Source organism: Amblyomma americanum, chromosome 6, assembly GCF_052857255.1.
Source record: "Amblyomma americanum isolate KBUSLIRL-KWMA chromosome 6, ASM5285725v1, whole genome shotgun sequence".
Classification (NCBI taxonomy): Eukaryota; Metazoa; Arthropoda; class Arachnida; order Ixodida; family Ixodidae; genus Amblyomma; species Amblyomma americanum.
Genome location: NC_135502.1, coordinates 55,377,664 through 55,403,077, shown reverse-complemented (window position 1 = coordinate 55,403,077; position 25,414 = coordinate 55,377,664). Strand labels below are relative to the sequence as shown.

Sequence of the window (25,414 nt, the reverse complement as noted above, 5' to 3'; positions counted from 1 at the left end):
TGAATGTTAAGTAGCGAAACGCCGATGCATATATGGGCCTTCACCCATTAGCTATAGCGTCATACCCTTAAGGTGGAGCGCTGGTCACGGTACGGCGGCGACTGCCTTCACGAAGGTAACGCTCAGACCAGAAGGGGTACGGTGGCGTCGCGGCAACGGCTGCGTATAGAGCCATGCAGAGGTCGAATTGCCAGCTGCGTGGTATCGGGTTGATTGACTGACTGATTGATTGAAATGATTGCTCAGTAGCAAAACAGCGACGGCCGGAGGCAACAAAAGCTGTTGTTGTTGTTGTTGTTGTCACACAATGGCACATACCCACCAGGGGGATTGGCCATAACCAGGCGGTGACTATTTAAATGACTAGTTGCATGTGGCAAGCATGATATGACCTACCAAAATTTGGATCGCACAGTTTCCGTAGCCGAGGTGGTTGCAGGAGGTTAGGGGGGTCATACAAACTAAAATTTAGGCAAAGAAGGGGTAGAGATTACTGTAGGTGGTTGTAAAAACCGAAATACAGAAGCTGAGAATGGGATGGGCAGGACGAAAGCTCATGATGGTAGACGTTTTGATTCTAGGAGATAATTTTGAACGGCAGAGCAAACATTCCCATTGGTATGGCCAATCATAGAAGCGCCAAGAGACAGAACAACCGCAGAAGACAGGCGCAAACTGAGATTCTGTATTGGAACTTCTAATATTCGCCTCCTAATCGATGAGTAGCGACGGCAAAAAAGAAGAAAGTGCTCTATTGTTTCCGGCTCCGCACAATACGGACACAATGGGAAGATCGCCAGACCAGGCCTGTAGAGGTAAAAATTTAGTTGCGGCACCCGGCAACGAAGCCTCGTGAAGGAAACTTCAAGATTGCGTGATCGCCAGACTGAGCTTCTCCAAGGGAACAGTAGGTGCTGGAAGTCGTCTAAGGAAGTAAGCGCTGATGCGCCCAATTCGTTCATTACAGTGTACCGTCGAAAGCGTGCCGCCGTGATGTAAGCAGTTGTTGGAAGCGGGTCAACAATCGGTCCACTCAGGGCTGCCTTCGCTAAAGCATCAGCTGATTCATTTAATAGAAGACCCCTGTGCTCAGGAACCCAAAGAAATCGAATTGATGTGATGTGTGGAGGGATCAGGAATTTTAGTATGCGAAAGATCTGCGATTCAGTGGACGCCGAGAGGGAAGTGCATAAAGATAATGAGTCCGTAATTATTATTACTGCTGATAAAGTAATTGGTACCTTGCGCAGAGCGAGAACCACTGCTAGAAACTCAGCCAGATAGATAGGAGTGAAATCTTGGGGACGGAGAGAAAAAGACCAGTCAAGGGACTGGGAGTAAATACCTACACCTGCCTTTTCTGCACACACCGAGCCATCAGTCGCAATTGCAACATGTGAGCTGAAGGTCGACAAATAACCCTGCAACATACCATTTAACCATGAGAAAGGCAGTAATTTTGCATTACATGGATAAATGTCATCGTAGATGATAGACACAGCTGCGGGGATGGACCGCACCGGAACAATTTCAGGTATTCGCACGTTGAGTGGGCCCAGCAAAGATTCAACGAAACAGATTTGGGGAGTTTGAAGGCGAGACCATCCGACATCCAAGAACTCCGCTCGCTGCCCTAGGAAGATCAACTCGGATGCATGCTGCTCCGAGTTGCAAAACTTTAATAACGTTTGTACTGTCAAAAGGCGAAACCTTGCAGTAAGAGACGGCACCCGCGCTTCCAGATACAAAACATTGTTTGCCACGTATTTAGGGAGACCCAAACACAGGCGCAGAGCTTCTCGCTCTAAGAGCAGAAGTGGGCGCAGTTTGTATGCAGCTGCTCCAGAAAACAAAACGCAACCGAATTCCAAGATTGGCCGGATATGCATTTTGTAAATCAGCAGAAGAGCATGTCTGCGCATACCGCAGCGAGGGCTACTAATCCTTCGCAGAAGGCCTACCGCCCGAATCCCTTTCGCAGCAATCTGATCTATATGTGACCGCCAAGAGAGAGAGGAGTCATAAGTTACCCCGAGATACTTTAGGGAACATACCTGAGGAATGACATGATGACGATAAGACAATGAAATGTGTACCTGTTGAGTAACCGGAAAAGGTAACAAAGCGCACTTGTTTACATTAAGACACTTAAGTGTAATTCACATAACCATCGGTCAAGGGAATTTAAATATGACTGTAAAACCATATACACAGAATGTAAATCACTCGCAGCAGCAAAGAAAGCTATATCGTCTGCATACACGTACGTAGTCACGTCAGGGGAAGTCGGAATCGAACTGAGTAAGAGGTTGAATAGAACAGGGGAGAGAACTGCACCTTGAGGCACACCTCTAGATTGATGAAATTTCCTTGTAGAAACTCCGCGTTGACAACAATAAAATTCTCTGTCAGCCAGGAAAGCTGACACCCATTCCACAAAATAACTTGGCAAGCCCAGAGCCCGTAGTCTGTACATCAGAGGCCCATGTTCGACACTGTCATATGCTTTCGAGATGTCTAGAGTTACCAGCGCAGCATACTGTCGACGCCGGCGCGCTAGTCGGACACGGCTTTCGAGTTCAGTATGCGCACACCATATAGAACACCCAGGCTTGAAACCAATCTGACAGGGGTTAAGTAGTCCCTTTTCAGTAATAATGGGCATGATTCGTCCATACAGCACGCGTTCAACCAATTTCACCAGATTCGATGTCAATGAAATTGGTCGAATGTTGTCTAAGACCAACCCTTCGCCTGGCTTTTTAAGCACCGGGATAATTTTGGAAACACACCATACATCCGGGATCCATGGGGTTCTAATAGAGTAATTTACCAGCTCCAATATAGCATTGGGGGATTCGTCGAACAGTATTTTAATCATCGCAGAGGTGACACGGTCAGGACCAGGAGCTGCAGAAGGTAACCGATTTATAACCTGGGAGAGCTCAGAAACCGAGACATTAAGGAAATCATCATAGTGATTCCCAAGCAGTTGTGGGCGAGAGAGCGCAGCCGAAAAACGGTGTTCCAAGCCTTTGCCAATTTCTTCTAATGACCTGGCAAGCTCTACTGGAGTCAGCACATTAGAGGGAATGTTGTGAGGCAGTGGCAGCCTGTTCCTTGACCTCAGAAAGTGAAACAAGGCTTGTCTGTTATTAAATTTTGATAGATGGTCATAATTCTCTTCATCATATTTTTCTTTTGCCCTAGCGACTGTGCGCTTGAAGGTAGCTGCAAGAAACTTATAATCGATCCAATTCCGGGGACATTGATTATGGATGTTTCTTCCAGGCTGCCTTGCGCCGCCTATAATCGTTTGAACATTCTGCATTCCACCAAGGGCTCAGAGAAGTGCCTATGCTATCGCACACTGTAAACTCTGATTGCCTCCGTACCCGATCTAAAATAGAGCATAAGCCTAACACCCTGCTCTCCTGAGACAAATTCGGCAGAGTGTAGTTCTGAACTGAGTGAGCTTTTGAACAAAAGCTGTCCATGCCCCAGCGTTATCGCCGTCTTTTTCGGTCGCAGTGAGCACCGGCAGCGCCATCAATTTTCTGGGAAGGTACATACTCCGCCCCATAATTACGGCGTGACAGTGCATGCGTTTGAAATTTAATTAATTTCGTGACTATATTTAAATATAAAATAAATAACATTAATTTTTATTCGCTACGGACCAAGAGAAAGGATTCGATTGAGGAATTTTACGTACCAAGCTAATTCTGTGGGCAATGAGCTAAGCCGTAGTTGAGGGCTTCGGATTAATTTTGATAACTTCAGATTCAGGGCAGAGGGTGGGCAGCAAGGTGGGGTGACGAATGTCCTTCCTACCTGAGCGAGAAATTTTCGATCGGGAAGGTTATTGGCCCCACTTTTTTTTTCGACTAAAAAGTTCAGGATGACAATGTAGGTTTCTGGTACTCGGAAAATAACAGTTAGTAGCATAGCAATAACGTGTAAGTTCATATTATATCGACCTGTTGCCCCAAAAAGGATGAACTCCGTTATCAGTTCCTTCTATGCTCGATCGTCCATCTTCCGCCGTGACCTCGTTAAGGTCGGCACGTTGACACTGATTGATGCACGGAGGAGCGGGCTGGGGACTCCATCTGTGCAAAGGTGCGAGCGTCGTCCGTTCTCGTCGGATGCGGCGCTTCTCTTTGTGCTTGGGCACGCGGTGTTTCGCAAACGGTGAGTTAGGGTACTCCCCGCACTGAGATAACAAGGACAGAACACGACCTGTGTCCCTGGCAGCACTCGGCCAGGCGCGGCATGGCCCTATCTATGAAACCAGAGGTCCTACAGGTGTGGTCTTCGCAAGGTAGCTACCGAACACTTGGATTTGAGCATAAAGGCGGCGTACGACGTGTACCCATGTAGCTGTGCGCGTTTTCCTTCGTACCTTCAGTTTCAGAGCGAAAGCTCTACTTCCCGCCTAAAGCCGATTCATCGCTGAAGCCTTGACCTTGAATAAATAAATAAATAAATAAATAAATAAATAAATAAATAAATAAATAAATAAATAAATAAATAAATAAATAAATAAATAAATAACTAAATAAATAAATAAATAAATAAATAAATAAAATATTGCCGCGACTGGGAACCGAACCCATGGTGGCCCGAGCAGATCAGCTTCGCTGGCCCCGGCACGAGAGTATTAGGCTATCGCCGCAATTTTTTTCTTTATTGCATGAAAACAGTGCCGAAAAGAAAAGTCTAAGCACGCTTACGCCACAAAACACTAGGCCACCTTACCCCTGCGTTACCGCTCCTTCCAAAACATCAAAAGTCTGGGAGGCACACACATGCATCCAGGCTGGGGAGCCAGCTAGGCGGCTCTTGCAGGACAGCGTATACTGCCCGCACCGAAGCGCATTGTTCACGAAACAAAGATTTCGACGACCGTGGTGTTCGTTGTAAAATGTCCCAGAAGAAGATAGCATCAATGCACAGAATAAAACAGTGGTCAATTGTCTCTGGTGTATTGCACAGGCGACAATTCACCGTCCATGGCGCAAACATCTCCTTAGCATGAAGCCATGCCTTCACAGGCAGCGTGGATGTGTGCAGTTTAAAGAAGAATGTTTTCGCTGCAGAAGAAATGCACATTCGCCCAACAAGTTTTAAAACAGTGGTGTCAAGGAACTCCAGAAAAGGTTGCCGATACAATGGTACAGGGAACAAATTCCACCAGACTCTAGAGAAATAAATAGGTTATCGCGACGCATGGGTTCCCATTGGGAACGCCATACGAATGTAGCAAATAGTCTGTGCATCACCTGCACTTTCTTCCTCGCACAGAGCAGAACCTGGAACAAATAGGCACGTTCTGCAAATAAAAAAAATGTTGCAGACATGAGCCCGAGCAAACACTGACAATTCCCTATCCATCCAAGCCTGGGTTTGACGCCTCATGGAGACTATCTGTGAATCCCAGTAGGCGCCACTGTTGCGGATTTAGTGAAGAGGAACCCCGGGGTAGTGAAGGGTCCCGCAGTACCAGCTTATGCCACCATAATGACTTGGCGTTGTACCCCAATGGCCCAACCAAAACCCCTTGGATTTATCTAGATTAAGCGCCGCACCGGACACCTCGCAAAACTCAAATGCAAATGCAATGCCTCGGGCGAGGCATTCAACCAGGTGGAAATGAAGCCCGAAATGAGTGGTCACTACCTTGGTGAATTCAGCTCTTCTGTCGTCGTGCTGTTTTGTCGCTGTGCCGTTCTGTCGCTGCGCCGTTTTGTCCGGCGTTCCATTTTGACGCGTGCTGTTTTTTTCTCTGCGCTGTTTTGTCGCCATGCTGTTTTTTCCTGCGCTATTTTGTCGCGGCGCTGTTTTTCCCGTGCGCTATTTTGTCGCTGCGCTGTTTTGTTGTGTGCGGTTCTTTCGTGTCCCCCCAAAAAACCAACATCGTAAGAAGACAGGAAAACCTCCATCAAGACAGGCGCTAGGCAAGTGGAAAATGTTTTATAGAACTCACTAGTAATGCCATCTGGCCCAGGAGATTTCTGAGCCGTCAGGTCAGAAATGGCAGATTTAATTTCGTCCAGAGTGATAGGCCCCTCCACTACAGCACGCTGCTCATCATCAAGTCGGGGCAAGGCTTTGAATAAGTGACTGTAATCTGATGGCACATCTGTGCCCACACAACCACCAAACAGCTTCAGATAATAGTCAAAGAAAGCCTCATTAATACCAGGACCATCGCTGTATGTGCAACCACCATACTGAATTCCCAATATTTATTTAGCTAGAGCAGTCTGTCTTTCATCACTCAGGGCCCGACGATATGGTTGCTCACCCAGAAATCTACGGGTACTAGATATTATCAAGGCCCCTTTGTATCTTTCGGTTTCAAACTGCTGAAGCTCTGGTTTCACGGCAGTGATATCTTCTGCATATGCACCTGGGCTAATCCTCTCTAACTCATGTAGCTCAACCAAAGTACGCCCAAGCTCTCGAAGGTGATGTCTCCTCAAAAACGCATTTCTTGCTCAGGCTTCAATAGCAAAGTTTTTGTTTCTTGTGTAAATATCCCATTTTTTCAAAATTGAGAGATCACCGCGTGACCACATGTCTCTCAAGCAAGTAGCTGCAGCACGTTTGAAGATTTCATCTGCGAGCAGGCAGCTATTCAGCTTCCACAGCTCCCATCGAGGATGGAGTATGCGCCGACTGTACCTCCCTATCCGAAGAGACACCATGCAGTGATCACTGAAGAATATGGGCCGCATCCAGTAACCAAAAACGCTGGATAACATGTCTGCTGAGACGTAAATCCTGTCAAGCCGAGCACTACATGAGCACTGAAAATGAGTGAAATTAATGTTATGTCCCTTATCTTGCCCAACATCCACCAGGTTGTATTCGCATGCCAAATCGGTAAGTAAATCCCCCCAACAGCATATTTTTACGATCCGTGGACAAATGATCGACTAGTGACAGGAAAAAAAGCCTTCTATCACGCTGCTTTACAGGGGCATAAACACAAACAATTCGCCACTGTACACCCGAAATTGCGATGTTACAGCAGATAAGTATCCCGTCATCATCCGTGCTATACGACACGGCAGTAATCCCCAGTGTATTGGCCAGAAATAGCATGCACCCACCTGATAAGCCTCTCGAGTGACTAACGATAACATTGAATTCTGACAAAAAAAAGGCTAGACATCAGCTTCAGCCGATCACGCCTCATGTTGTTGTTGCCTCAAATACGATGGCACATACCCACGGTGGGGGATTGGCCCGTGTTTGGTGCAGATCCAAACAGTAAAAAACTCATCCAGGTTTATCTCAAGCGGCTCATAAATAAAGAGGAAGCTGAGAGTAAAAGAAAATCACAAATTTTGAGATATCTTGAGGAAATAGGAATGAAAATCGAGGAAACAAAGCAGTGTGGGTGGAATAACTAAATTTTAAAGAATTAGTCAGAAAGAAAATAATTTTGAGAGAAAAGTAAAGGCACCGAGAAGTTAGCGCAAAAATCTCCCGGTTTCAATAATATACTTGTGAAGAAGCTGGCACACCTGCCTAATTTCATGCCCTTTGACGGTTGCACCGAAGGAGAGGAGGACGGGCAGAGTAAACGGCAGCCATAATTGAGCGCGAGGATTTTGCAAAAACTGAATTCTCTGCCGTGCAAACCGCCGGCAGTAGAGGATGAAATGATCTGTCGTTACAACGTCCCCGCATGACGCACATAGATTCGCCGGCGTGAACCCAGAACGGCATAAATATAGATTAAGGCGAGGAATCCTGCAGCGCAACAGCGCCATGGAAACATCATCCTGTTAAACTGCTACACACTCTCGCGCTGTACATTGCACATCGTCTTCTTCATCAACTTCCATCTGCGGCGCGAACAGATCAGATTAGCTTAACCTCGGTAAGAGCTTAACCTGAGTCTAATATCGTCGCCAGACGTGCCGACGACCCAGCAAAGCAAAACAATGAGCCAGTCAGGCTAAACACATGCTATCGCAAGACTGATCGGTTTAGCTACGTTAATACCTTACAACTTTTTTATTTGCTGCACACACTACGCACACGTATGCCAAAACGCGCGCACACACGTTTCACTTCTCACTGACATACGTAGACACATACACTTCATATATATTACACCGTGATGAAATGAAGAGGGATGGGATTGAATAATACTTCAGATGGCCGAATATCTCAATACTGTGTTTAAAGGAATACTGACCACAAATTGAAATTGGCTGTGTCAGTATAACACTGTGTTCTAATCACAAAGAGGCACTCTCACCGCAAGCGGAGCTTTTATAAGATAGAAACTACAAAAACGAACAAACAAAATACTTGTGTTGCCATCACCGACCGGTTTCGCAACACACTGCATGACGTCAACACCGATTAACCTCGGATCCTGGAGGCCAGGCTACACTGCCATTCGTTTCAACACGTTGGCAACTAGTACTTCTCGGCATAGGCATCACACGTTTGAATCGAGTAGAGGGAAAACCTTTAAATTCAATTTTTTTTCAAGGATAAATGCGTTCTTTGCACAGAGAATCAACGTTTGCTGGTATCCATGATTGGATGGATCTCAGCGTCGTATTAAACAACTGTTGCTTTGTCGGAACTACTATTAACTAATACGTAGTAATACGTAAAACGTACACGTGGCAGTATATGCATGTAGCTGCTTAAGGGTATAATGCGAACGCTTTTTCGTTTCTAACCTCTCCACCGACCATATTTTATTTTACTCATTTATTTGCCAAACTCACTTTTGCGTGTCTACACTAAGAGAAGAAAAATTGACTGCACGGCTGAAAGAATAAAATTAAACGAGGACATAAAACCAAAATTTAAATCTGAGTGATGACTTATTGCTTCATAAAAGATTGAAATAGCTACCTTTCCATTTTCAGCTCATAGAAAAATTCCGCATCACTTACATAAAAAAGTGGGAGCGACAAAATGTAGATATTTTTTACAGAAATTCCTGTGCTTCCTTGTAGTTTCTTCAAATTTGAAATGTCTGCTCACATTCTCTGCACTTCGAACCATAAAATATTCTCGTGTAGACAAAAAACAAGTCAATTACTGACTGACGATGAATATCAATGCTCGTGTTGCAGAGGCGGCCTGTGTCCAGAGCGAATGGAAGAGTAGATGACACGCTTTGGCGCTGGCCAGTTCAAATGAAAGCAAAGTAGAGGTATAAACCGTTCAGATGAAGTGCTCCTCCATCTTTCGGGACTACCTGATATTCAAATAGAGACTTACCTTTGATTTAAATTCTGAAAAAGGAACTGAAAGTATACAGCACTGAAACGAAAGAGCAATGCAGTCCGTGCTTATAAGTCAGGAATTCGAGCTCAGCTAAATGTGACCTATAATGGGGCACAAAATGTCAAAGGTAGTCTCAAATATCATGAAAGTGATGACGCATGACGTTTCACGTCATTAAGGAGCACCGGAGGTGATCACATAACGTGTATTGAGAGCGGAGGAACAATGTCAGGTTACTTTTTCATGAACTTAGAAATGATTCCATGCTTTTCGTCCCCATCGTTAGATGAAAGGACAGCTACTTTGGCTGCACCATATTTGCTCAGCGAGGGTCGAGTATCTTGACAATCAAACTCTTTCTTTTTGGTTCTTGCTTTTGCAGATCATTTCCGCTCCTTTCGTTTCACAGAATCGTCCTCCTCAAGGGCGAAAGGGTGACACCGATAGCTCTTCCTCAAACTGCTCCACGCCAGAACACCCAACCCCAAACAAGATGGACGACATGACTTTATCGCCCCAGATGGCATAACGTCTAACACGAAACGGAAACGTAATCGCTGGTTAAAAGAAAATAGAGGCCGGTTCAACTCACCTTCCCAAGAGCAGACATCACGCCTTTGAAGTGCAAATCGACTATACTCTAATAATGAGTCGACGTCGACTAAGCTTGTCTTGATGTTCGCATTTCAACTGTCTTGTTCGTGCGTCATTTGACATTCATAGTGCGTCTGCATTAATGTACAGTCAGAGCCCTGGCCAACTGTTAACACGCCACCATGGTGACTGCCTGGCCATGCAGTGCAGGTGGGGCTATGCGGCCAGCTTTTCGAATCTCAGGATTGTGAGAACTGTTGTCCTTAGAATTCCCCTGAATTTGGATCCTCAGGGAAGCCGTAGGGAAGCCCCAATACACGGCCCAACAGTTAAGCCGATGGGCTATGAACTTTTGATCGAGACTGCAAACGAAGCTTTGAGGCGCAGTGAACTGATTCTGCAGATTCTTGCAAAGCATCTGAATGCAAAATAAGAAAATATCATTATCTCTCTTGCATTGCAAGAGATTATATATATATATATATATATATATATATATATATATATATATATATATATATATATATATATATATATATATATATATATATATATATATATATATATATATATATATATATATATATATGACTTCGCAAGTTGGTTTAAGTACTGCACTATAGCGAAAAAGGTCATATTTATTTTTAGCTCTAAATTGTCACTCAGTAAAACAATATTTTGCTTCAGTGAATACTTATTCGGGGATGCCATTGGTGTTAACAAAACAAAACATTTTCTCAAAACCACTGATACATTAGGACACTGAGTTTGGTTTTCTGCAGCATTACTTAATCTACAATCAACTGTCCTTATCTATACAACCCGATATGTCGAACCGTGCAAAGCAAATTAAAACATACAATGCTACTTATGGACAAAAATGATAGAAAACAGGCTGACAAGACTACTTAAATGGGTGATAGTCAGAACGTTAAACTCAAGCAACTGGCTTCAAAATACAACGTGCCATTATCAGCAACTCCAGCAACAACGCGATCTAAAGACTATCTGGTCATGGCAGAGAAGGACGAGGCATCGTTCACATGTAGTGTTATAACTCTCAGAGCGCGTGAATCCTCAACTCCCTTGTCTTCAGGTGCCACCTGGGGACAAGCTGTTTTGCACAGCAGCAACGCTCGGACCCAGAATTAAAATGCGTCATCGAGTACTTGGAAGGCAAGGTTTCTTCACCCCCCGCTTCATTCAAGCGAGGACTGTCTTCCTTCTGTGTGCAGAATGAGGTCCTTGTGAAGAAGAACTTTACAGCGAACAAAACAGCCTACCTCCTTGTTGTACCTACTTGTCTCCGCGAAGAAGTTCTACAGGCTTCACACGACGAGCCGACAGCTGGACATCTCGGGTTTACTCGCACCCTCCGCCGCATTCAAGACAAGTATTACTGGCCCCGACTGTCTGCCGATGTCGCACACTATGTGAAAACATGCCGAGATTGTCAGCGACGAAAGACCCCTCCCACACGACCAGCAGGATTTCTGAACCCTATTGGAGCCCCCTCAAGACCCTTCCACCAGATCGGCATGGACTTGCTTGGCCCTTTTCCAAAGTCAACGTCTGGTAATAAGTGGATCATCATAGCGACCGACTACCTGACCCGCTACGCCGAGGCGAAAGCCCTGCCGAACGGAACAGCAGCAGAAGTCGCCAAATTTTTCGCCGAGTGCGTTCTTCTGCGACACGGCGCCCCCGATGTGCTCATCACGAACAGAGGAGCAGCATTGACGGCGCAACTAACGCAAGCCATCCTGCGTTACAGCCAAACCAGCCACCGGAGGACAACTGCATACCATCCGCAGACCAACGGAATGACCGAGCGCCTGAACAAAACCATCGCCGATATGCTCGCCATGTATGTCGATGCCGAACACAACACCTGGGATGTCATCCTGCCTTACGTCGTCTTCGCCTACAACACCGCAGTGCAGGAGACCACCCAGATGACGCCTTTTAGACCCGTCATGGCAGGGTGGCGCCATGCTGCCTCACGTTACCGAAGAAGATAACGTCGACGTCGCCGCCTACCTTCAACGCACCGAAATAGCCCGAAGACTTGTTCGATTACGGATCAAAGACCAGCGGAGGACCGACGCCAGACGCTAACCTACGAAGACGCAACGCGGAATACAAACCAGGAGACCGATTCTGGATTTGGACGCCCATTCGTCGCCGCGGATTGAGTGAAAAACTTTTGCGCCCCTATTTCAGCACGTACAAGCTTCTTCGCCGACTAGGCGAACTGCAGTCCATGGACTATGAAGTCGTCCCTGAGGAAATGACTGCATCCCAGCCACGCCGCATACGACCAGAAGTTGTCCATGTCATTCGACTTAAGCCCTATTAAGTAAACCTGAGATTTGGACGAGTTGGTATGCATCCATGGTGGGTGAACAGCGCAACAAAGGCCTTAAGTGACAAGGAAATTCAATATCTGGACTTGCACATGGCATAGGTTGTTTACCCCCCTTTGTCGTTTTTTCTGTTTTTTTTTTTACATTTTATTGTCTACGTTCACTATATATTACCACTTTTCGTTCTTAAATAAACTCAGTTGCTAGTCAGCGCTTGTCTTGCCTTTGTCCCGCCTTTGTTGCGCTGTTCACCCACCATTAAGCCCTATTATGCGCGCTAAACGACGCTGGGTTTTCATTCTCGATGTTTGTTGTGCACTGTCCGTTTTATTTGTTTCCAGTCACCTTATTTGTTTTAAAGCACCGGGTCGACGCTTCTTTGAGAGGGGAGAAATGCCGCGAACCTTTGTAGTGTCTACTTGTTCATTCTTCAAAGCAGCCGGCACGCCGCTTTGTCGCTTTGTTTGCAATGCAAGACGCGACCAGATTTATCTAGATCGATCGCATCCAGGCAGAGCTGATTATACGCTGTGCCAGAATGTTGTGGTAACTTTGCATGCCGTATCTCGAAAGCTCGCTATCAGCTTTAAATCGAGCACTGCCGAGAGCGGCAGGCATTTTGTTCGACAACCGCCGAGCACGCTTGTTGCTATACGCTGCCGCCGAGCCATTGAGTTCTTTGTGGGCGCAAGTCAGCATATAAAGAGTTATCTGATACATTTCTCGTCTCAACTGAACTTCTGCCCTTAGGCACAAAAGCGCATTCCCAAAAGTAGGCCCTGGCAACAACATTCCTTTCCAGGTACCCCCTTTGCCAAAAGTAACCGGGCACAGGTGGTTTGTTTCTTAGGCGCGTAGCAAAGCACTTACAGCAGCCCTTAATCTCTCTACAGTATGCGTAAAGTAAGGGGAGCCCTTTTCCTCACGTTCTGACGCATTTCGGTTTTTAGGGGTGCCGTAACGGCTCCGTTATATGGTTGACAAGCAAAAACCTGCTGCTCGGTTACTTTCGGCAAAGGGTGTACCTCTCAGTACTTCATACTTGTTGCATCTCAGAAATTCCCTACGTTTTATTATCGCGGCATCTCTTCGCCCTGTCGCCATAACAGTCTGTTCGTGCTTTCCCATGTATACCTGTCCGTATACCCATACGTAGAGATATTTGAATTATGCCAACATGGTTGTCTCATGTCCTTGTATTGTAAGCACCTGATGGGTGGAATCGTTGAAAATCACCGGAAGTCACTTCACTGCGCCAAAAGTGAAGCGTCTGCTTCAGCTCCACAAGGATTGTAACCATAGCACGAGCAGAGTGGCCAGCGTTCGACCAGGTAAACAGTATTGAGCTGCCCTTCTGTCAGGAGCGCTCTTTGGAGTTTGATAACAAGAAGGGTGAAAGCCGCTTCGGGAGATCGTGCCGTATTTCGTTAGCGAAACAGAGTCGGGTTTTTCGGGAGTGCCCATTGCAGAAGCAAGTCAAGGCAAACAAGCTGGTCATTCTACGTTTAAATCTACTAGAGGTGAAGGCGCTTGAAAGGTTGGTTTTGGTTTTTGGGGAAAGGAAATGGCGTACTATCTGTTTCACATATCGGTGGACACCTGAACCGCGCTGTAAGAGAAGGGATAAAGGAGGGAGTGAGTGAAGAAAAGAAGAATGAGGTGCCGTAGTGGAGGGCTCCGGAATAATTTCGAACACCTGGGGATCTTGAACGTGCACTGACATCGCACAGCACGCGCGTGGGCCATTTGCCTTTTGCCTCCTGCACACGGGCAACAGGCAATTTTCAGAGGTCATATAAACCTGAGATACTGAAACCGTAAGATCTATTTAAATGGACAGACAAAATTATTAAAGGTATGGTAGCTGAGTTAATGAAACCCTAAGATATATTTAAATGGACGGAAAAAATTATGAAAGGTGTGGTAGCTCTCTGGGTGCCACAAGATATTATTTGAGAAAACGAAGTTCTACTCACTGGGCGGTTTGCAAGAGCACTCAACTATCTCAGTTGTGCATACTGCACTCACGCCGTAGATAGCGACCCATGAGTTTGAACACTCAAAGTGCAGATGAACACACCAGCCGACTTTTCAACGCCCGAACATCAGAAGCATCCGCTTGGAGCAACAAGCAGCACTGCTTATGTTTGCGTTTGTGGCCGGCTGTGGCGTGCACTACGTGAAGAGCAGGCGTGGTGCAACGCCGGAGTAGCGCGCAGGTGGTCAACTTGCGAGATCGTTTCCTCGCTTAAAACAAAGTATTCCAATTAAACCTTCTAAAGTGAATGCCATTTAATGGTACTGTGCAACGTACAATTTTGTATTTTTACTAGGACCCCTCACTATGCAACCGACTGCTGAATATGCCGCAGGAAGCAACTGATTTCAACTTTAGAATTTTTTTTCTGACACGACTTACGTTATATGAAATTGGTGCTGGAAGCAATGTTATGAGAACATAAAGTGTGATAAAGAAATTTCAAAACGCACGCCATTGTACTTTTTACTTGTTTTATATTAAAAAAAAGCTAAATTAATTTATTTCAAATTACTGTGCATTAAAGCGCAATGTCCGTTATTCACACAAAAATGTTGTCACGCATAAAACTTTTTTTTTACACATTTCTTTGTTAGAACAAGTGTTGCTACAAATCACAGGCATAAGATAGCGACTACAGCACAAAAAACTTTCGCAAAAAAAATCTTGGACAAAATTTGTTCCGGTTGCCCAAAAAAACCATTAATTTTTTAAAAAGAAATCGGTAATGGTCGAGTAAAAATCTGTCATTTGGCGTGCAATGATAATACACAATAGCGCAACTAAAAAAGCACACCTCGAATAAAAAAATCTGGTGAAAAATTCCAGACAGTTTTGAATGACATAGTATTCCGCACCTAGCCTTAAAGAGAAATAGAGAGGGAGGGAGAAAAGAATGTATGCAGGTTCTAGATGATTGAAAATATTTGACAAATTTCCTGGCTCAAAAGCTAACCATTCAGAGTAAAAAAAAATGAAACGCCCTTATAAGTTTTTCTGAGTCGTCCCTGACACCCACGATGCGTGCCCTATTGCACTCAACAGTACGGCACTCGTTCATCTGTTCGCCAGCCTCCTAGCGCTGTTCGGGACGACTGCCGACTGGGGGCTTCTTAGTCCCAGCAATGCCCTTCTTGGCCTTCTTCTGGACATAGATCCCACCCTGCAGAGTATTCTTCATGCGATCTATAGTCTTCTTGCTCACGGAGGAAACAGTACTGGCCGCCTCCGGGGCGCACTCGACCGTTGTGGTGCGAGGAAGGCGGCGCAGAGCGAGCAGCGAACCGAAGAAAAGGCACGCCGGAAGCGCGAACGCCAGGTCCTCGCGGCCGCTGTCGTTAAGCACAACTGTCACGGACGAGCTGCCGGCGCCGAGGACACCGCCGCCAATCGTCACGCAGAGAGCTGCGCAGCGCACGGCGGTTGGAAAGAGCTCCATGGTGTACACGCCAACCAGAACAGCCGCCGCGTAGTAGCAACTCTTTGTTATCACCAGCAAAGCTTCGCTCACCACCAGTGGGGCAGTCGTGATTGTGATGCTTAGTAAACAGTGGAGCCCGAACAGCAAAGTAAATATTCCGATGATGATGGCTAACAAGATCATTTTCCTTATTAAGGTAATCAGAGCAATGTAGCCGAGGATCACAGCCCCGAACGATACCCAGCCAAGTGTCAAATTGTTCTTCCACAACGGTGAAACAGTTATGGAGTAGTAGCCGAAGAGGGCCGTAAAAGTGGCGGCGAACATTGTTTTCGCGTGCTTTTGGATAGAAGGTCTTGCCAGGAGATCTTTGTCACTGTCAGGAAGAATCTCGACATCAGCGGCAATGTTGTTCTTCAGTTTGTCGAGCAGGCACGCTGTGTTCGCGAGTGGGAAGTGGTTGACATTGGCCGCAGTCGTCATGACGACTTCGGCATGTCGGAGCTTCAACCTCGAAACCAGCCAGCGGGGTGTCTCGCTGACGATGCAGGCAGAGGGAAGTGTGAGCACTGTTGGTAGAAGAAAATGTACCAGTTTCAGCTTCCAGCCTAGTTCGTTGTATTCAACGGTGGCTCGCCAAAACTCCATAGCGAGGAGGCCGAAGGTCCCCGCAAATATGTTATGGGCTGGTCTGTTTTCATGGGTGGTGACCTCGAAGAGAAGGACGCTGGACACGCCCAGGGCGGCGAAGCCGGAGCCCGTTACGAAGAACAGTGCCGTCACAAACGTGAAATAAGCGGTGCAGAGGCAAAGGGCGGCCGTCGACAGCAGCAGAACGGCCATTGCTGATAGCATGACTGGTTTCCTGCCGATGCGATCCGCTGCGAGTCCTGCCGCAACAACGTACAGGGAGGCTCCGATGTTTTGGACGACAATCATGAGAACAATAAGGGGCTTCCTCCAGCACACCAAGTCCCACACGTTCACGACGCTCTCTCCTGGACTCCGTTCTTCGTATTCCCACTCTTGGCAAGGCACTGTCGCTGTGCTGTTGGGTTCCTCGGGCACCTCGTACATGTCGCATTGGCTGTGTTGTCCATCGGCACCCAAAGGAATGGCCGTGTTCTTCCAACTTGCCTCGGATATGTTGGAGTGCGATGGCTGCTTGCACCAGTGGTCGATGCCTGTGACAATCATCGGCACGATGTGTATGTGGCCCGCCGATAAAAACACGCTGAGGGCAAGAAGCAGCACCAGCCGCTTCTGATAGCGGCCGTTTCCAAAGGCTTGAAAGCAGTCGAATGACTCGCTGATCAATAAATCTTTGGCGGTGAGGTGCTGCGGGAAGAGGACGTTCATGATGCGTTCTTCTTCTTCTTCTTAGTTCTTCTTCCTAGTCTTCTTCCTTTACCTTACAACGACTGAGCGAGCTGCAGGCGTGGCGAAATGAAAATCGTGAGAGCGCGTTATATCAAAATGAAAAAGGCATGTTTCTGTTTTTGTTATGTTACGGCTACCTCCCAAGCGCCTTTTTTTTCACCTACCTACTTTGCCAGGGGTTCTCTGCCCTGACTGCTGTTTTTTCTACTTTTTTAAAATTCACCACCACCACCACCACCACCACCACCACCACCACCACCACCACCGCCATCATCATCATTACTTCCAGCGTGGGGCAAAACCTTTCCCACCTCTCACCTATTAACTCTGTCCTTTGCCAGCTGCGGCCACCGTATCCCCGCAAACTTCTTAACCTCGTCTGCTGAGCTAACTTTCTGCCGCCCCCTGCTACGCATGCCTTCTCTTGAAATCCACTCCGTTACCCTTAATGATCAGCGGTTATCTTGCCTTGGCTTTACGTGGCCTGCCCAAGCCCATTTCATCCTCTTGATTTATATGCCGATGATATAACCATCTCTATTAGAGGCGGCTCCCCAGGACATGAGCAAGACTCCGTCCAGGAAGCTGACGACTGCACCAGCACATGCATTGCAAACTGCGGACTCATCTGCTCATCGGAGAAATCAGCACTAACGTTACTTAAAGCCCGAATCTCAGGAAGACCTCCAAAAGGTGAAATTCCGGACCCGCAAATCATACTTGACGGAGCCACTATCTCTCAAGTCGATTCCTTCCGCAATCTAGGCCTAACATCCGAAAAGGTGGCTCAGGGGCCGTAACACTCCTGAAACTTCAAGCTGCCGTTACTAATGTGGCACTCCTGGTACGCCGCATGTCCAACAGAAGGCATGGTATGAAAGAGCAAGAAGTCGTTCGCCCCATCCAGGCTCTGATCATGTGCCGCATAATATAGGTAACATAATACTTGAATCTCAAGAAGGTGGAAGTTGAAGAACTCGGGGCTCTGTTCGGCAAAGCCATCAAAGTTGCCATTGGTATATCCGAACGCGCCTCTACGCAGCGTTTCCTCCACTTGAGCCTTCACAACACGTGGGAGGAGCTTGCCGAGGTACACATAGTCAACCAGTTGGAACGCTTAAAACTAACAGAAACAGGCCGTGCAGCCATAAGGAAACTAGAATACAGAGAAGGCGTAGAACCCAAATTCACCAAGCAGCACTTCCCGAAAGACCTCTGCGCGTACATCACTGTAGCCCTCATCCCGCTAAATATGTATCCTACCTGCCTCAAACTACGGTGGCTGACGAGTCTGGGCCATAGCCGAAGCGCACGGAGTGAACCCAGACACCTGACACACTGATGCAGCAAAATATCCGAGAAAGCAAGCAGATTCCATGAGCGTCATGGGTTCAACCCTTACAGGAAAGACCTGCGCAACTATTCCAACAAATGACACAGACAAAGCAAAAACGACTGCAATCGCCTTAGCCGTATCGACTTGCAAGAAACGCGCCATCATCCTCACTGATTCACATTTCGCGTGCAGAAACTAACAAAAGGCAACAGAGGGAATATACCACTTAAAATTCTCCGCTGTACCGCAAAACGCCTACGTCATATGAACTCCGGGACGCACCCACCTAACAGGAAACGAGACCCCCAACGCCTCAGCATGAGGATACGGTAACCGGGCAACACTGCCAGAGGGATTTAGGAGAACTCGGCATTTACCCAAGAAATATACTCACATCGTCCTGCGTTACAGACTTGATTGAAGAATATATTTCCCACCCCACCCGAAGCTAAAAGGAGAAGCATTGACCCTCCAAAAAATTCGAGCCATTAGTCATGTCCACCGCGCCTTACTATAGACACAACATCTTGCCCACAACCTACAGCTATATGAATGCGCAATCTGCAAAGTTCCAGACACCCTAGTACATATGGTTTGGGATGCAAGAGACCGTATGGAAAGATCGGCAATAAAGATCTAACCGAAGAGCAGTGAGAGACCCAGCAGTCAAGCCTAGATGACCAGCGTAGTCTGGCTTACTGGACTCGGGAGACGGCTCGTGTCCACATCTTCCTGGACTGAGGAGGCTGCCTACCTACCACTAAGTCTTCTCGCCAGCTCTAAATACAAGGTTATTTTTCTCTATCATTCTTATTTTTTCCTTCTTGTTATGTTTGCATCGTAGAACGGCGACTTTCAGACTTGGACTTTGGGCTCGTCTCGCTTTGTTTTTATGTTGCTTTTTATAACCCGTGTTTTTCCATTAAGTTTTTTTCTTTAGCTTTGAGCTAATTTTCGTTTTCTTGTATCGGATTATAGCCTAGTAAAGCTGTGCTGGTCCGGGCTTCCTCTTTCTTTCATTTGTGTCTTGATTTAACTATATTCTGAGAGGACTAATAACCAGGCACGAAGGGCAATGCGCAAGAATGGTTCGTGACAACGGGGGATTTGTATCAAGACATTAAAGCAGACGTGTAGACTAGCTGGTTCGACATGGCTATCTAGAACTGGGACCCGTACAAGACAGGCAACAACACACGTATTGCAGATAACGTGCTGCCTTTCTTGTTCAGGTTCCAGTTCTAATTATTCATGTTGAACCATCTCTGCAGCGTATCTGTTGTTGCCTCTCTACTTCGTTTTAATGTTGCGCTTCTGACAAAAGGCACTAAAGACATTGAAAACAGGCTAGAAATATGCGTACTTCCAGTTAAAGTTAGCAAACTTTATTGAAGAAACCACCTGCGGCATTTTGGAGGTAAAAGGATAGGATAAAAGGAAGGACCTCTGACGTCAATGTGCCGAGCAAACCGGATTAAGTCTTGCAGCTTGGCTCTGCTGCTGCCACCCACCACGAGGAAGTCCGACCGTCGGAGGTAGCGATGTGATGCGGCCGTTGGTAGAACGTCCGAACAGATACAAGTCTCCGGAGGTGGCCCCACATTAAGGTACCGGGATGCCCCCGAAGACGTGCTGTGCTTGGAGTGATTCGAAAGAGGTGTGGTCCTGCGCACTACCTGTCGTCGCTTGGTGACTTGAAGATTAGTAATATTTCTTTCTGACAGCGACCCATTTTGTTTGCAGTGCTGTGGCACAAATTAGCGGCTTGAATTAACACTACTGTTCCCTCTCTACACGCCATCTGTATTTCTTATTTTGACATCCCAGCGCTGAAGGACCTGTATAAAAGTCAGGAAACACTAATGGTGCCGGTATAGTTGAGTTCGTATCGATATGTCGGAGATTCCTGTACATATCACGCCTTCCTATGCCACTGTATCTAAATTCCGGTAATGGCGAACTCTTTTGCACTCTAGTATTGAATATTTGTAACCTTATCCGATTTTATCGCTAGAAAGATCAGATTGAGTTGCACCCTTAAGTGCAGGGCTGCACCTTAGTGATGTAAATCACGAAGGATTGTTTAACTAGTGCCGCAATCTCAGAACATAGGGATAGCATCTTGCATAAACGATACCGGTGAACCGGTGAGCTATTTTATTTTCAATAATTACACTGGTGCGCGCAGGGCTCCACTACACCTTGGTACCCTGCGCATCGCATGGGTGCGCCTTCCTCGAAGAGAAGGACGGCGGACACGCCCATTGTGGCAAATCTGGAGACTTATAAAGACCACTGCTGTCACAAGCGCTAAGGGGGTGTTGCAGAGGCAAAGGGCGGCCGTCGACAGCAGCAGAACAGCCATTGCTGATAGCATGACTGGTTTCCTGCCGATGCGGTCCGCTGCGAGTCCTGCCGCAACAACGTACAGGGAGGCTCCGATGTTTTGGACGACAATCATGAGAACAATGAGGGGCTTCCTCCAGCACACCAAGTCCCACACGTTCACGACGCTCTCTCCTGGACTCCGTTCTTCGTATTCCCACTCTTGGCAAGGCACTGTCGCTGTGCTGTTGGGTTCCTCGGGCATCTCGTACATGTCGCATTGGCTGTGTTGTCCATCGGCACCCAAAGGAATGGCCGTGTTCTTCCAACTTGCCTCGGATATGTTGGAGTGCGATGGCTGCTTGCACCAGTGGTCGACGCCTGTGACAATCACCGGCACGATGTGTATGTGGCCCGCCGATAAAAAACACGCTGAGGGCAAGAAGCAGCAGCAGTCGCTTCTGATAGTGGCCGTTTCCAAAGGCTTGAAAGCAGTCGAAAGGCTCACTGATCAATAAATACTTGGCGGTGAGGTGCTGCGGGAAAAGGACGTTTCTTCTTCTTCGTCCTCTTATGGTACCATCTTCCTCTTCTTCTTTGTAGTCTTCTTCCTCCTTTTCCATGTGGCAACTGGGTGAGCTGTAGGCATTGCGAAACTGAAATTATGAGAACACGTTATGGAAATGGAAAAGGCAGCAAAAAAAAAAGGAAATGAGGGGATGAGAAGGCTTCGCGCGAGCATATTTCTTAACTGTGTGGGATCTATTGCAAGGCATTAAAAGAGACGTCGGGGCTAGTTGGTTCGACATAACTAAGTGGAACTAGGATCTGGTCAAGGCAGGCAACAACACATGCACTGCCAGTTTCGGAGCATATTTTGGCACTAATGCTTGCTCTGCAACGTATGAGTGGTTACCTGTCTTCTCCGTGTCTGCGCTGCGCTCTAAAGGCATTAAGGGCGCTCCTAAAATACTGAAGATATGCGTGCTTTCAGTTAAGTTCTGCCAATGTTAAGAATTCCCTTCGACCTATTGGATGTAAAATTATGAATCCAGTAGAAAAAAAAGAACCTCTGACGTCGATGTCTCAAGAGAAACGGAGAAACGGCAAGAAGCTTGGCCGTGCCGGCGACCGACGCGAGAGCACAGCCGGCACCGATCGGGATGTGTTGAGCCTGGAACGTAGAACTGGCGAACAGATACTAAGAAGAAACACAGTCTCTGGGGGTACTTTCGCATAAAACGACCGGGATGCCCCCCGGAGGCAGGCTGTGCTTCGTGTGATTCGCAGCACATGCGCTTCTGCGCACTACCTGTAGCCACTTGCTGATTAGAACAATGAAAGCTAAGATTATAAGAATGTGCAGGCAAACGGAAGAAGAGGCGCCTGCAGCTGTCCTGAAACGCGCATTCGCTCTTGACGCACAGTGCGGCAGCGTGCACGGAAAAGCAATAGGGGCACACGCACACAGCGGCACCAATAACGATACTGCGGTCTTCGCAGGCCACACGCGCCTGAGTTCGTATCAGTACGTTGGAGGTCCCTTTACAGACCACGCCCTCTCACGCCACTACCACCATCTAATTTTCGGCTGGACGAACTCTTTTGCACTATGGTATTGAATAGTGGCAATCTTATGCAACTTTACAGTAGGATTCGGTTAGGTTACGGCGTCGGGTGAGTGTGAAAGAAAAACAATGTGCATTTAAAACGAATCGGTGATATCTTACCGAGATGCGTTCACGGGATGCGCCACACTATTAATGGCAGGGCTTCACTGCAAAGTGGCACTTTCGTCGAGGAAGTGTGCAATTAGGGTGAAATAAAAACAGGTGAAATCGAAAATGAAGATATGGGTGGAAAGTAATAAGATACTCGGAACACTTCAGAACGTGTTCAGAAGTGGTAGGCGCTTAGATGATAGCCTGATCGCATTACCCAGTGTATAGAAATAGCTATGGTTTAAATCAGGATTCTGTATTTAGCCTTCTTGGACTTAGGGAGTGGATACGACAACGTGAATTGAGAATTTCTGTCGAACATTCTGCATATTAAGGCATTGGGCATGAGATAATTGATTTATAAAGGATATATACCGAGATCTTAAAACTTAAATTGCATGGGAAGGGATTAGAAGCACGACATCTGTTTGAGGTACGCAAAGAATTATGGCGGGGTTGTCAGCTATCACCGCTGCTGTCCATGCTTTATACGGTAAATGCGAAAAAAAAGGTACAAGAAAGTAATTTTAATTATAATCTATCCTACAGACTTGGCAGAAAGGTCGTAGAGTAGCGCTGCCCGGCGGACAGTATTGCACTGTTAGCTGATAGCCAGGAAGATTTGAAGACTGCTGAATTCTTCTGGAGACCAAGGAGACAGTATATGATTTACTTTTAGCGCAGCCAAATCAGGTCGGATGATTTCTAAAGATTCCACTTATCAGGTGTTTACAATACCAGGCCATGAAATACCCAGAGTGGCTGAATACAAATATCTCTGGGTACGAGTAAACGAAGGACAGATATACACAGAAAAGCACGAAAAGTCCCTTAGGGCGAAATGACGAAGAGACGCCGCGATAATGAAAGATAGAGAATTATGGGGGTACAACCAGTATGAGGTACTGAGAGGTATTTAGAAAGAAATAATGGTGCCAGAGCTTACATTTGGGAATGATGCTTTGTGCCTAAGGGCAGAAGTTCAGTCGGGCTAGAAATCAATCAGATAGCTGCTTGAAGATTGGCACTAGGTGCTCAAAGCAAAACCACAAACGAAGCAGTACAGAGATAGAAGGGCTGGGCACTGCTGTAAGCACGGGAAATTTAGAGTAAAATATTATGTCGAAAACATTTAAGGAAATTTGACGATAACAGATCGGCAGCTAAGATGTGGCTCAAAAAGACTAGGAAACTAACCAGTAAGTATGCAGGAAACAAGGACGGAGAAATAGAGCGTTAAACATGAGGTAAAAAACACACAAGGTAAGAACTGGAATCATTAAGTGGAAAAGAAGCGAACGTTAGTCCTATACAGAAATTGGAAAAGGCAAATCGGGTATTGGGATAGCTCTGTGATAACTGATCGCGACGCCTGTAAACAACCTTAGTCTTTTTGAACAGTGCTTTACATAACTTGCTATGCTCACTTTTACACTGTGCACAATGTTCGGCAGATGCCGAACGAACGGTGTCCGATGACAAGTCATTGTGCCCCATGATTTGAACGTTCAGGCATCGCCCCTGGCCGATGTTCACTTTTTGTATGAAAGAGGTGCTCATAGACGAAGCCACACACACACTTCACGAACGGTTACCTGTGACGCACTGTGCACACAAATGGGCTATCCTTACGCCTACTGGATAAAAATAGAGTAGAGCACCCATCCCTTCACAATATAAGATTAGTTGTGAGACAGTGCTTGTATTGTCTACTCCTCCTGTGTCCTTCGTTCATGTGCGCTGAATTTTGTTTTCAAAATCAACTGCATCTGACTAGCCCAACCACCTTTATTTCTTTTTATTGCTTGTTTTTTCCTGCTTTTATTCACGAAGTGCTTGTGCTTGCAAGGAAAGATCAGGATGGCCCGGGAAAATCCTGCCCGGATGCGGCAGAGTTGGGGAAACTGCTGGGGATTATCTCTTGGGTAGTTTCATGCAAATTGAGCTGCAAAAAATCTGCTGCGATGGAATGAATCGAAGCGACCCATGCTAAAACTGCGGTGTTTGCGAGCTCTCGCGGTTTTGCGTGTGAGAAGGGGCCCAACTGCAGCCCAACGGGATTAGATCGAACTCGATATGCGTATCTTGAGTTCTTATAACAACGCGACGGCATTTGGAATGTTGCCTGTCAATGTTGCGATGGAAACCAGCTCGTGTAACTGAAATAAAATTGCGCGTCGCTCCGAACTTTTTCGGGGTGGATTTGCTGCCTCCTTATAAGCGCGGCTGTGTAGGTTTAATGACCGATGTTTTTGCGATGAAAAATGATTTGAGTTGTTGGAGCTTGTACTGCAGGTCATATGCACGTCGGTTCAAGGAATATGCATTTGCTCTTTGCAAGTAAACGTTCAGTCCGGAAGATTGTGAGTAGGCTGAATACGGCTTGCACAGACAATCTTATTTAAGGGAAAAGGATTACTGAACTCACTAATTCATTATTTACTCACTCAGTGATTTCCTAAATTATTTACTCGTTCACTCATCTACTCACTCACTCACTCACTCACTCACTCACTCACTCACTCACTCACTCACTCACTCACTCACTCACTCACTCACTCACTCACTCACTCACTCACTCACTCACTCACTCACTCACTCACTCACTCACTCACTCACTCACTCACTCACTCACTCACTCACTCACAGGATCGTTCATTCACTCATTAGCTCAGTTATTCACTCACTTAATTACTCACTCAATTAGTCACTCGCCCACTCGTCCACTCACTACTTCACTCAATCACTCTCACTCGCTCAATTACTCCTTAACTCCTTCCCTCAAATACTCACTCGCCCATTCACTCGCTCGCACCCCATGTCTCACTCAATTACGAACCCACTCTTCTACTCAAATACTCCCTCGATTACTCACTTGCTCACTCAGTTACTCAATTACTCATACACTCGCCGCTGCGGCTCAGACGCTTTGGGGTTAGGCGGGTTCGATCTTTGTCGCCG

General features: G+C 46.6%; 2 protein-coding genes across 2 annotated transcripts in view; one reads left to right on the top strand and one right to left on the bottom strand.

The window, feature by feature from the left end:
- Nucleotides 1-25,414, top strand: part of rsh (Rap GTPase activating protein radish) — a 396,216-nt gene that overhangs the window by 19,114 nt on the left and 351,688 nt on the right. The window lies entirely within an intron of this gene.
- On the bottom strand, nucleotides 15,347-17,050 carry LOC144095268 (solute carrier family 22 member 7-like). The gene has a single exon (XM_077629046.1). It carries the CDS (start codon nucleotides 17,048-17,050, stop codon nucleotides 15,347-15,349), a length of 1,704 nt encoding a protein of 567 aa, XP_077485172.1.